The following is a 12,723-nucleotide window of genomic DNA, read 5'->3' as shown; positions in this document are numbered from 1 at the left end:
GTTAGGGAAGATACTAGAAGCCTTTTACTATAGGCTTCCCCTGTGTGTTAAGATAAACCGGGAAGAAGGGGATAAGAAGATGACACCCGATCGTGTAGCATTTCCCTCCCCACCAAGACATCCCAAACAAGTGTAGATGTTGCTGGTTCTCGCAGATAAGTTCCATAGCAGGTTATCTTTTGTCCCCGTATTCAATCAGTCAGGTTTGTCTAATGAGGTTAGAACCAAGCAAAGGGAAGCCATTTTAGAACAGTCAAACTGCCAGGGGGTGTGTCAGATGTAATGCACTTCACTACGTACTTTCCAGACATGGCCTTGTTCAAAGAAATTTTCCAGTTACATCCTCAAGTGCCTAAGCACCAAACCAGTCATCATTTAAACCATTTTAATAGCTGCTTCTCACATAGGAAAAGGTCAGTCAAACAATTCAGATCTTGAACTAGATCCTTCCATGATTATTAATTTCATCCTAACCAAACAAAAACGAAGACTAGTATACACTGACCCCCCTACCCCAGCCAGATATATGAAGTCCTAAGCATATTCCTGACACATCAGGCATCGTGTACTTTTGTGTCAGACTTATCAGGTGCCAGCTCGTCAGCTGAAACAGCAACACGATCTGCCACATCAGGAATTGCTCACATGCAACATTAAGACATTAACTGCAGATTTCCTCAAGCCTTCGGTCACTGGATGCCAGGAAACAGACAGCCTAGCAATGTCCCATTCCTAAAACCACGATGCCAGCTAATACCTCAGCTTCAGCAGATCCGTAGTTCATTCTCTAAGCCATAGATTTTTGCTTTTAAGTTTTTTAGTTCTCCTTGAATTCTACGGGTTAGTCTGTTTCCTTGGCGGACCTCACGTAGAATTTCAAGATCCTGGTCTGGTCCAATACTCAGAGTCACCTAAAAAGGAAAATGAAAACAGATTAGAAAACCAAAGCTGTACAGAATACAATTTAGAGAGTATTATGATGAGAATATGATGGAGAGAACTCTAAAGGAGACCGTTCGTAGCTAGCAAAGAGGGTGCTTAAGCTAATATCACTAGGCTAAGGTGTATCACCAACAGAAAGGTGCTCCAGGACTTAAAGAACAAAGTTTTGGTACACTGTGGTGTTATATTACCAGCAAGGAAAAAATCTGGGATATAATCAAGTTTACCCTGTTGAGTCCTTTCCAATTCCTGTATTATTTAAAGACCCCCAAAAAGTGGCAAATTAAATATCGATCAACTAACTTTTATCTAGTTCCAAGTACCTCAGCTGATATTTTGTCACCTTTTGCTACTAGAACTAGAGGTGGTTTAACTGCTGTGGCCAACAACTGCACCCCATTCAAGAGCAGGTCAAGCGCAATGCCTAGTCTCAGGCCATGCCATATGGTATGGCCTGTACTGGGCTGAACAAAGGCTGCTGGATAATCAGAATTCCTATATGGCTGCCATTTCCTGTCACCCTGGAACTGGAGAGCATGCCAGCCCAGCCACTTCAACAGCTGAGCAGCACACCCTTGGCAGCTGTGCTCAAAGGCTTCTTTTTCTTTTGACCCTTTAGGGTGCCTTATTGTCATCATGTAGTCCTTGGTCCAAGATTTTAATATGCAAATCAGGAAATTCAGTCATCTGTAGTAATCTTGACCTGAAGAGATGAGGATGTAGAGAGCACTCTGGAGACTTCTAGCAAGTATTTTGTTCCTCTGCCCTCTTGTGGTCAAGTTAGAAGCATAAAGAAATTAAGATTTTTGCAGCGTTGAAAATGAGAGGTTAACAAAGGAATAAATAGAATATTCACAATACTGAAGTCAACGATCTACCTCTTACTGGAACAAAAACTAATGCCATGGCCCCCAGAACGGAACCCAGTCGTTTTCTTTGCAGGACATACTTCTGAAACAAACTACTGCCTTGACAGTTTGGGGGAGCTCAGTGAGCTACAGGTATCAGTAAAAACTTAGAGTTGCAACAAAAATGCACAGCTGATGTACAATCAGGACAGTTCTGGCAAGCTTGATGCCTGACTGATTAACAAAGACAAATCTTTTTCCCTTCATAAAACACATAAAGAGGACAAATGTTGTTAAATATTCATATCTAAAGGAGCACTTAGGTAAGAAATTACCTCCTTAACTCTAGGGAAACATTGCATTTAAGTACTGAGAATACAGGTCTGTAGGCTAAGCCCATAATAGTCTGCCTTGGAAATGCTTAGCTATTACCTTAAAAAGCTGCTTCTCTACTTCTTTCAGCTTCTGCCGAAGCTGTTTAATGTCATTCTTGAAGCCTTCCACTTCCATATTACGACGTTTTTCCAAGGACTCGTATCGCTGAGTCATCAGCTTCAGGCGCTTCCCCATCTTCTCTGAGCGTTCCTACAGAGATGAAAGCTCAATAGGGGATACAAAATAAAGGCTGCAAGATCATCACATAGCTAGCAGGTGACGACAGACTAATTACCTTAAAGAGTTCTCTGCCAGCATCTCCCTCCTCACGAATCCGAGCCAGCTCGCCTTCCAGGGTGAGGCACTGCTCTCTGTACATGTTCGATAGGCGCTGTTCCTCCAGGAGCTGTTCTTGCAGTGACTGGGACACAGGAGGAACAAAAAGAATTAACCCAAAAGCCAGTGCTCACAATGTTTCTCCTGCTCTGGAACAGCAAGCGTGATAGATTGACAACATGACAGGCAAATAAAAATTAACAGCTGGAGCTACAGCTAATGAAGTAACTAGGTAAGGACAACCTTCTCACATCACTTCCATCATCAAAACCCTTTTAATTGGGTTATCAGTTCTGCATGACTGCTCATCAGCAGTTAAAGAACTCCCCACTCTTCCCCTTCAAAGTAACACCTGACTGATGCTGCCATTCCCCTTTCCACAGCTGCTTGCCCCATACAGCATTTCAGAAACATCTGCATTCAGTGGTCGTTCCTTTCCCACCCATTACTGCCCATTCAGCCACTTCAGATCTCACAGCTCCTCACTGGAAGTATACTGGAAGTGGAAGAAAAATCCTGCTGCTGCACAAGAGCTGGGGGACAGGAACGGAAAGGACTTTCTCTCTCCCAGCAGCGGCAAGGGAGACCCAGACACTGCACTCTGAGGCCATTACCTGAGAGCGTTTACACCAAAAGGCATGCGCAGCAAGTGGTTAAGAACCGCTGGCCCACGTGTCCCGTGGCCTGCAGAAGTAGGGATTTGTTCTGGGCCTCAGTGAAGTGTTCCCCTAAAACCTAACTATACATTTCATTTGAAATTTGCGAGCAATGCTGATTTCCAGGCAGGAGAGGTTCGGTATTTTTTACAGGAGTGCCAACAACAATAGAACCTGTGGCAAGCCAGCTTTGAAACAGCTGCTGGCTACATCTACCTTGGCAAAACCCAGGTACTTGCAATTTTACAGTCAAAAACTGTTACAGAGCCCCTACCTAGGGCAAAAGAATTACCTTTACTTCTCTGCTGTGGCGTTTCCGAGCTCCATCATCTGCTCGAAGTGCCTTCTTGGCATCTCTCTGCTGCTTCTCTCTTCCTGGCTCCCTGCTGGGAATAAGCTGATCCAGATCTCTGTCAAGTCTCCTCAACAAACTGTCCTTCTCTGCCATCCATGCTTTCTCATTGGCTCGGGAATCCAACTTGAGCTGGAGAAAGTCACGGGTACTCTCATATAAGAGATTTTGGGTCTTATGGAGTCTGTAAAAAGGGATCACAGCAGAGTTAGTTAATTTCTTTCCTAGTTCCTACCTTCCTCAGTCATCACTGCAAATTGGAAGAAGCATGGAAGGAGGAGACAGGTGCTTTCCTAACAAGTTTAGCTCTTCCCATCTAATGAAAAGCAATATTCTTCTCACATGAAATGGCATTTTTAATATCTAGTTGAGTCCAATCGTCTTCTTCCACACACACTACCAAACAGAGGGCTGCATCGTTTGCAGTTCTGCTTGCTGCAGAAAGCAGCATACTGATAGCCAAAATATTTCTGTTGTTCCTCTCTCTTCTTATCTCATGACTCCATCACGGTCATTCTCTCACACTCACTTATCTGTTACAGTTTTGATTTTGTCCTGGTCCCTCTGATGCTGGACCTGGGCTTCCTCCATGTGAATCCGCTTGTCCTCTAGTAGCGCCTCCACCTGTTCCTTGGATAATCGTGTCTGTTCCTCTATCTGAGCTTGCAGGGCCTCCACCTGAATAAGCAAAGACATTACTGAATAAGCATCACAGCAGCTCTGCTCCTGTCCTTGCAAGTCTCCCAAATTCCAAGATACAGATCAAAGACTACCTGATAATACCTTTGAGTTCTAATTTCTCAACTTATGTTTGCTTTAATGCTAAGCATTTCAAACAACTAAAACATTTTAAGAAAACAACCATGCTATAGGCAAGTCAGGCATATTATAAGCAGCAACTATAGAGAGAAGTATTGGAAAGATTTAAATCACACACAGGGTATGAAATCCCGTGCAATATACAGACACCCTTCTGTCCCTATGCTACCATCTTCCAATGAAATGGTGATATAAAAATACCTACATTCTAGGAAGGCAGCAAGTCCACATACCTTAAACAAAGAAATTACTCAGCCAGAATGAATTACTAAATGTAAAGAACATAATGAGTGAAGGAGAGGGATGCAAAGAATCTTAATCTAGGGCACATAGTCAGAGAGACAAATTGGAACAGGTAGTTGAAAAATGTGCCCCTGGCCTATGTGTAAGAAACTATCTGAAAAAAACGTGGTGTGTATTTAGATAGTTTATTTTTACGACAATCGTGTGTGAAGCTTTTGCTCCAGAATAAACGTTGTTAGACAGCTAGGTCAGTCACCACTGCCCTTGAACAAAAAGGTGGTATTCTATCTGCTGTACAAGTTTGCTCTTTAATTTGCCTGTCTTGACTCATCCTTCCTCACACTTTACATACAGTATCTCCCCCAATTCCTGATTCTGTACATTTTATCCTTCACTCTGTCGTGCTATCTACACCCTACCTTTTACTGGAGTCCAGCAAAGGGAACATTTCATCCTATTAGTGCGTCTTACTGGGGCTGCCCAATTCCGTCTCAGACACATTGCTTTTGTCAGACTTCCCAAAATACCCTAACCAGCACATCTTCTGTGGGTTTCATGTAAATTCATAGCCACAATCAAATCATGGGAGATAACATCGATTAAACTTCCTAGGTTTAAGGACAACACGTTCCAGCAGACATTACTGGAACATCTGCTTACATAAAGCTTCCAGAATCAGACCCAAGTTCTTACATCCAAGCCTACGCTCATTGCAAAGAAGCAGCTGAATCAACTGATAGAAAGTGGGAATCCACAGTAAGGTGTGGGGAGTGATAAAGTAGTGATAAAGCCTACATCTTATCTAAGCAGACAGCATATTTGTCGATCACAATTTTCTGGACAGCCAGGAACTCAGCCCATCAGTTAGCAAATGTTTTTACCTGCAGTAGAAGAGCTTGATTGTCTCTCTGATATCTCTCAGGAGCTTCCAGCTTCTCTCCTTTTGCTGCAGGTTTTGAGGTGCTCCTCTTGGTTCCTATTGCAGAAATTGAACAGAAGTAGAAAAGGGTTTTCCAATCTACCTGCAGTACCTTTCCAAGCATGAAGTATTCCATGTTCTGACAGGCCTACAAACAACAGGAACAAGCTGGTCACTGCTATAGTTACAAGGACTTGTAGGAGTGCTAGATAGAAGAATAGTTTCAGAACTTACGGTGATCACATACCTTTATCCCACTCTATCACACCACAATATTTAGGCAACCTACTAATTTTCTTGGCATATACAGAAAGCAAACAAACTTTCTGAAGTAAATGATGAATAGGCAGATGACACAGCTGAACAAGCATCAGGCCTTGAATGAGATTTGAGCTTGCTAGCTGCTTTCAGTCCGTCTGGAAGAGGCAGTTCTTTCAAGAGAAAATTGTAACAAGGCATGCAGACCCACATGACTGTCTGCATCAAAGGCAGGCAGAAGCCCACACCTTGGAATGGCTGTGGCTAAGGGCGCCTGTCCGGTCGGTACCTGCACAGCTCCAGAACAGCCATTCCAGGGTCATACCAACCTCTTCCTTAGAGGAGCAGACCACAGACACAAGAGCCAGCTCCAGTTATTTTAAAATATTTTGAGGGAAGCCAAGAGCATTGCATGTGTATGTATGTACACACATGTTTTACACCAAAGCGTTCACAGTGAGGAGCTACTTTGGGATACCAGGCACAAAACCAGAAACAAGCAACAATGGCAGAGCGGGTGTTAGTCAGCCTGCTGTGGTACCTGCTTGAGAAGTATCATTTCGTTCATGAGAGACTCTGGATTTAGCTGGCCGTTGCAGAACAGTCACCTGTAGAAACAAGATTAGGTGTCTGCACTGAACATCTGACTTCTCCAAAGTTGCAATGGTCAAGAACAAATCCTAAAGAGTAAAGAGAGATAGCCAGAAGAACAGCATTACCTTACTTCTAGCACAAGACAAGGAAGACATTCACAAGTGTAATGTCCGTGTTGAAAAGTTTCCTTTATCATGGCTGAGTTTTGCCATTTCTGCCTCATTTTTTTTTTCACAGAAACACCTGGAAAGTAATCCTGCCTTTGGTGGCTTCATAAGGATGATGGAAAAGGAGCATTTTGGGGACAGAGAGGAAAAGAGGAAGGTGAAGACGTTATGTTCTTTCATACTCCTCCTTGCCTTAGCAAGACAAGAGAAACAGGAAGCTTCATGCACCAGCACATTCACTCAAGCTACTGAACAAGCCTGGGATAAAAGGTAACCGATAAAACTACTGAACAAAACAGTTGAACTGAAAGCCACTTAAAAACAGGAGGCCCATGAGGCAGCAGCTTATAACCCCAACGCTTACCTTGAGGTCAATGCTATATAATAGGCCTAATTTTAGAGCTATCAGGGATTTTTACAGCTTCTGTGAGATGCTGGAACTGCTTGAGCAGCACAACCACAACCAACACAGCATATTTCAGCCTTTTTCTGCACCTCATTCCAAGATAAATCCAATATTCCATCGCAACCTCTGTATGTCCAAACTTTAAGTAGATTCAACGACACTCCAGCTCATACACACTGCAAATCAATTTGACATTACTTCAGAAATATGGGATACAATACTGCCTAGAGGGGATGGCTCTTCTGCAGCCTCCTGCCCAGGAAACTGCCACAGCAACCTCAACACTTTATTCTTTACTGAGCTGATCTTCCAACGCTGCACCTGATCATTTTCTGCAACTCCTTTTTTTCCTCTTTGTGGTGTTCCCTCCAGCTTCTCCACGACTGTTTGCCAGATGGCTTCAGACTCCTTGCTGACATTTAGGAGGCTGATCTGGAGGTCTGTTTTGAAGGTAGAAGGGGACTGATGCTAAAAGGACTTACTTCCACTGTGCTTCTTCCTACTTATCTGTCAGCAGCTGCACTAAAACCTGATGTTGCTACAGATCCCTCCTTGCTCTGGGCTCATTTAGCAATTTCTGACTTGGAGGTCAGATCTGGCCTGTGGGCAGCCTCTGGGGTAGAGGTCTTCACATTGCAATCAAAAGCAGAGTCCTACAGGAAAGTGGAACTTGCCTTATGCGGAGGCTCCTTGTGAAAATAGGTAACTTCTCCATTGTCTGTTCCAACTAAAGCCAGGAGATGTTGGATTTTTTTTCTATCCTCCAATTCCCTGGAATTCAAAGAAAGTGGTCTGCACATTGCTATTTTTAAGTACATCAAGACATTGTGACACACTGTCCTTCTAATTTACTCATTAATGCTTACAAGTTTTCCAGACTGTTGCAGTTTTGAGAACACCGCTTTAAAAACAAACTCCCAAAGACACTACTGATGTTGCGGATATACTAAGACCACCACCAATGCCTCTGGCATTGAGGAGCTTTTCCTCTTTCCAAACATGATGATATGGCATAGGCTGATGCAGCAATAGCACACGGGTGGTAAAGAATTTGCATTCCAGAGTCATGAACTATCTAAAATCCTCTCAGATACGTCATTCAACCAATTGTAAGTGTCCACTGTTTTTAAAGCAAACTACATTAAGGGCCGTATCAGACTTTTCATCACACTCAAGAAGTGCCAAAGCACACCCACACATCTTTTTGACTCAAGTTCTTAAAACTTGAACAGAAAATTTGATATTATCACCCACAAATGTTCAGAAGTTTGGGAACTCCTTTGCCACTGGCAGCTAGTCTGGTACAGCAGGTTATATTCCTGTTCACCAACTAAATGGCATTAAAAAGGAGTGGCTGTCAACATGATCTCATCGAGTGAGGGGAAGCTATTTACTCCGATCTGTAGTTTCTACTTGAGCTTAAGTGTGTTTAGGGCTGAAGGAGGAAGTTTTGCCCAGCATGTGCAAGGTCTGGGTATTTGGTTTGCGTGGTCAGGTTTTGGTAGCAGGGGCCTACTGGGGTGGCTTCTGTGAGAAGATGCTAGAAGCTTCCCCCATGTCCGACAGAGCCAATGCCAGACAGCTCCAAGATGGACCCACCGCTCGCCAAGGCCAAGCCCATCAGTGATGGTTAATGCGCCTCTGGGATAACCTATTTAAGAAAGGGGAAAAAAATCTGCTGCTCCGCAGCTGGTGGAAGAGGGAAGGAGTGAGAACATGCAAGAGGAACAGCTCTCCAGACCCCCGGATCAGTGGAGAAGGATGGGAAGGAGGTGCTCCAGGTGCTGGAGCAGAGATTCCCCGGCAGTCCATGGTGCAGACCATGGTGGGGCAGGCTGTGCCCTGCAGCCACGGAGGGTCACAGGGAAGCAGAGAGCCCCCTGCAGCCTGGAAGGACCCCATCCTGGAGCAGGCAGCTGCACCCAAAGGAGCCTGTGACTCCGTGGGAAGTCCGCACTGGAGCATGCTGCTCGGGGAAGACGATACCCTATGAAAGGGACCCACGCTGGAGCAGTTTAAGGAACTGGAAGCCGTGAGAGGAGCCTGAACTGGAGAAGTTCATGGAGGACTGCCCTCTGTGGGAGGGACATCATGCTGGAGCAGGTGAAGTGTGAGGAGAAAGGAGCAGCAGAAACAATGCGAACTGGCCACAACTCCCATTCTCCATGGGAGGTAGAAACTTCAGGAGTAAAACTGAGCCCAGGAAGAAGGGAGGGTGGGGAAAGGTGTTTTAAGATTAGGTTTTCTCATTATCCTACTCCAATTTGATTGGTAACAAATGAATTTCCCCAAGTCTCTGTTGCCCGTGACCATAGCTCCCTGTCCTCATCTCGACCCACCAGCCTTTCATCCTATTTTTTCTCCCCCTGCCCAGCAGAGGAGGGGAGTGATACAGCGGCTTTGGTGGGCACCTGCCCTCCAGCCAAGGCCAACCCACCACAGTCTGCTTACATCAGAACTTTTACATCCAAACTGACAAACCACAATTCTAATCTGAGTGTATGTTTAACCTTTGCTCTTCCTTCTGCTACTGGAATAGGAGGAATAATAAGTGGAAACATAATTAGCAGCCCAACAGATTGCATTGCACCTCCAAGATGGGTATGATTTCATAGGACCCCGCCCTGGGAAGCGTGACGTAATTGCTCCTCTGAAGACTCCAGATCCAGGTGAGAACACACCGCACAGAGGTGCTACCGCCAGCGCCCCAGCCCACCATCTCAGCCAGCCCACCTGATTTTCAGCCGGTCATTCTCCGAGTACAGACGAAGGACATGTTCCCTCTCCTGGAAAAGGTAGACTTGCATATCACTCAAAGCCTTTTGCAACTCGGCGATCTCTTCTTCTCGCTGACGCACTTCCCACTGCAGTTTGTGCTAGGTAGAGGGAACGAGGTACTTGAAATGACACAGAGCATTGGGCGACACAGACTTCAAACCACTTCTGCCCTGAGCCTGTAACTGGTACAGAACAACTGCCAGTTCAAATGAATTATTTGATTCTCTTACAGAATTTGACCAGATGAGGGCACTATTGGAAAAACTACCAAAGAATGTTTTGGAGCCCTGAGAATCATTGTCACTACACAACAGTCAAATAAGGCCTAAGCTAGAGCCTCCAGCAGTCAGAGTGGCACAGGTATGGGGAGCTTCCTATCAACAAAAACCTAGCAAAGCCTCTGTAATAGCACTTACTCTTAAATAAACTTACTCTCAGAAGAATAAAAAAGCATCAGAATATCCATATGGTTTATTAGCGAGAAGTTTGGCTAGTTACTAATTTACATGAATGATTTTCTACCTGGCATGAAAAACTAACAAACCTTTCAGAAAACCATTCCCATAGGAGAGAAGGCAGTATTTTGGAGCTTGCCCCTCTTTTTCCCCATACACTGAATGAAAGCAACTTGTGCACCACATTCTCCGAGGGCTTGCAGGCTGCTTCAGGCATGGCCAGTACTTGAGGAGGCACCTCAGTCACCACAGAAGCAATTGTTCTATTCCCCAAGGGTCATTCACAAGTGGCAAGGATGACTGCTAGACAGATGTACGTCACGAGACACATCAGAGCACTCTTACAGATACTCTGTAAGATTTCTTCCTCTTAAAAGACAGATTCTTAGGTTTCAGAGTTTCTTTTAAATTTGCATTTATTTGCTGTGCTGTATACTGCTTAATAGCCTATAGTCAAACTTATAAATTCCACTGCAGCAAATACAAATCATATCCGTGTCTCAAAGCCCATCACATTTGGGAAAAAGAGCACTCATTCTTCACTATCAGAAACAAGGGAAAGAAGTTGGACAGCATGGGAACTGAGTATCTAAAGTCAGGCTTCAATTAAAAAAAAAAAACACAAAAAACCACAAACACCACAGTGTGAAGATATAACCAAACTATAATAAGTTAATAAGAGAAGAATATCCTACAGATGTGTTTCTGTTTGCTTTGACAGAGGACAGACAACTATATTTTACAATTGAACCCTAAAACCTACTTATTTCTTCCTAGCTCAGTTCTATCACATTAGTGGTAAATCTTAAGACCACCAGTTGCTGAGTTTCAACTGAAGAAAAATATTGACTTTGTGTAAAGGGTAAGCAATCCATCATCATTAAAAACTCTTTCTAACCTGCTCATCATAGGTTTCTTTGTATCTCTCCAGCCTTTTTATCAAATCCTCATGTTCCTCATCAAAGTCAGCGATCTTCTTGCGGTAGTATTCCAGCAGCTCCCGGGAAGGACGGAGAAAGGCCAAGCGCTCCTCAATCGAAGGGAGAGGAGTAAAGTCCTCCTGACTTGGAGACTGAGAACTAGCATATCTGGATGAGACATGGGGGGTTGCCAGCCTGGACAGAAACAGTCTCTGATGTCATGTAAGCTTCAGACAATAAAATTAAAGAAGCCTTCTAAAATAGCTAAAAGTAGACTTGAAATTTTAACACAGATTAGTTTGTCTGTTCTCCAGGTATTAACGGGAGATTACAACTTCTAAGAGAACCAAAGGTTTGATTCAAAAGAGCTCACAGGCCAGCTACACTGTGGAGACAGGACTAACTGATGGAAAGGGGAGAAAGAAAGTGTTACGGAAGGAAAGTCTCACAGATTATTTGGTGAGGGTGAATGTGAAAGGAATAGAAGGCAAGAAAAGAAGGAGAAAACAAAGGGAACAAAGAGTCTATTTTTGTGCAACGAGAAGCAGCAGCCACTGTAAAATAAACAGGAAGACAATCTGTGACTGGGTCACTATGTGATATCCAGAGAGAAACACACTTTCTAAAGACACAATGTTGAATAAAGAATTCCAATTAGCTGATGTGCCAACCACCATAATTTAAAGCGTAAGTCTAGGAACTTCCTTTTTGAAGTACTTGATGTTCTTAGCCACATCACTTGTCCATCCTTGATAGCAAAATTGGAGCTTCCAAGTTCTTGAATCTCATCTTGAAGTACTAGACAGACTATTCCATAAATCAAACCAAGAACATGTATGTGCAATTACAGGTATGGGTTTTATTTTCAGCAATGTTCACTGCATTCAAACAAGCACCAAATTTACACACAGAGGTGCACACAGAATTCAGAATTCTCTTGGGAAGTGTTCTTTTCGTTACTTACTTGAGCTGACAAACCTTTTTTTCTTTTTTAATGATAGCATGAGTAGCAGAATTCAAGCTAAGAAGCCTCTTTATTAAAGACATGCTTAGCTTAACAAAAACCGTCTAGAACCGGATTCTGGAGCCAGTGCCAGAACCCTGATCATAGTGACCCAGCAGGTGACGCTGGGGCAGCAGTGAACTTCATGGAGCAGGTAACCCAAGCTGCTTAGATCAGAACCCCAAGGCGCTATATCCACAAAAACGTGCCGAGCTCCTTAATTCCCGGCACTGTAGGAAAGCATTAGATATGCCATAATATGATTGTTACTACCACCAGTTGTGCCCAGAAATGCCTTAAACAACATGGAAAGATAAATAGAAGCAGCAGAAGAGAACAGATAACGTAGGCCCGAGGCGGGTGCTTTATTGCTGAAGTAACGAACAGTAGAAGAGGAAAGGCACAAGGATAAGGAAGCACAGGCAAACCGGTGCCTTACCACCGGGCAAAAAGGGAAGGGCTCCGGGGCCCGAGCCCGCCGTTTCGTCGCGAGGTGACGGCGGAGGCACCCCCACACTACCTTCTGGCGCGAGGGGAGGTCCCCGGAGAGCAGTCCGTCGCGCTCATTGCGCCCTGCGGAAGGGCCGGGGCTCAGCCGCTCCGCCAGCGGCCACGGGTACGCCGGGGGGAGCAGGAGCTGGGGCGCGCTGCT

At 44.4% G+C, this 12,723-nt stretch overlaps 1 protein-coding gene across 1 annotated transcript; it reads right to left on the bottom strand.

Moving 5' to 3' along the window:
* Nucleotides 1-764: 764 nt before the first annotated feature.
* Nucleotides 765-12,638, bottom strand: CCDC77 (coiled-coil domain containing 77). The gene is made up of 11 exons (XM_010147773.1): nt 12,592-12,638; nt 11,047-11,263; nt 9,649-9,791; nt 7,590-7,686; nt 6,290-6,356; nt 5,453-5,547; nt 4,039-4,187; nt 3,450-3,693; nt 2,461-2,586; nt 2,223-2,375; nt 765-911 (listed from the first exon to the last, which is right to left on the bottom strand). The coding sequence occupies exons 1-11, from the start codon at nt 12,636-12,638 to the stop codon at nt 765-767; spliced, it is 1,485 nt and encodes a 494-aa protein (XP_010146075.1).
* Between the last annotated feature and the right edge of the window lie 85 nt (nt 12,639-12,723).

The sequence above is a fragment of the Eurypyga helias genome, unplaced genomic scaffold, assembly GCF_000690775.1.
Source record: "Eurypyga helias isolate BGI_N326 unplaced genomic scaffold, ASM69077v1 scaffold23682, whole genome shotgun sequence".
In the NCBI taxonomy this organism is placed as follows: Eukaryota; Metazoa; Chordata; class Aves; order Eurypygiformes; family Eurypygidae; genus Eurypyga; species Eurypyga helias.
This window is presented reverse-complemented; position numbering and strand designations above follow the sequence as displayed.

Bases quoted from the DNA above. Each gene is read 5' to 3' on its own strand.
- CCDC77 (XM_010147773.1), bottom strand. From the start codon at position 12,638: ATGAGCGCGACGGACTGCTCTCCGGGGACCTCCCCTCGCGCCAGAAG. The intron at 4,188-5,452 runs GTAAAAACATTT...TTGCTTATTCAG, and splicing joins ATCAAGCTCTTCTACTGCAG to GTGGAGGCCCTGCAAGCTCA. The intron at 2,587-3,449 runs GTAATTCTTTTG...CCTGTGTCCCAG, and splicing joins GCCACAGCAGAGAAGTAAAG to TCACTGCAAGAACAGCTCCT.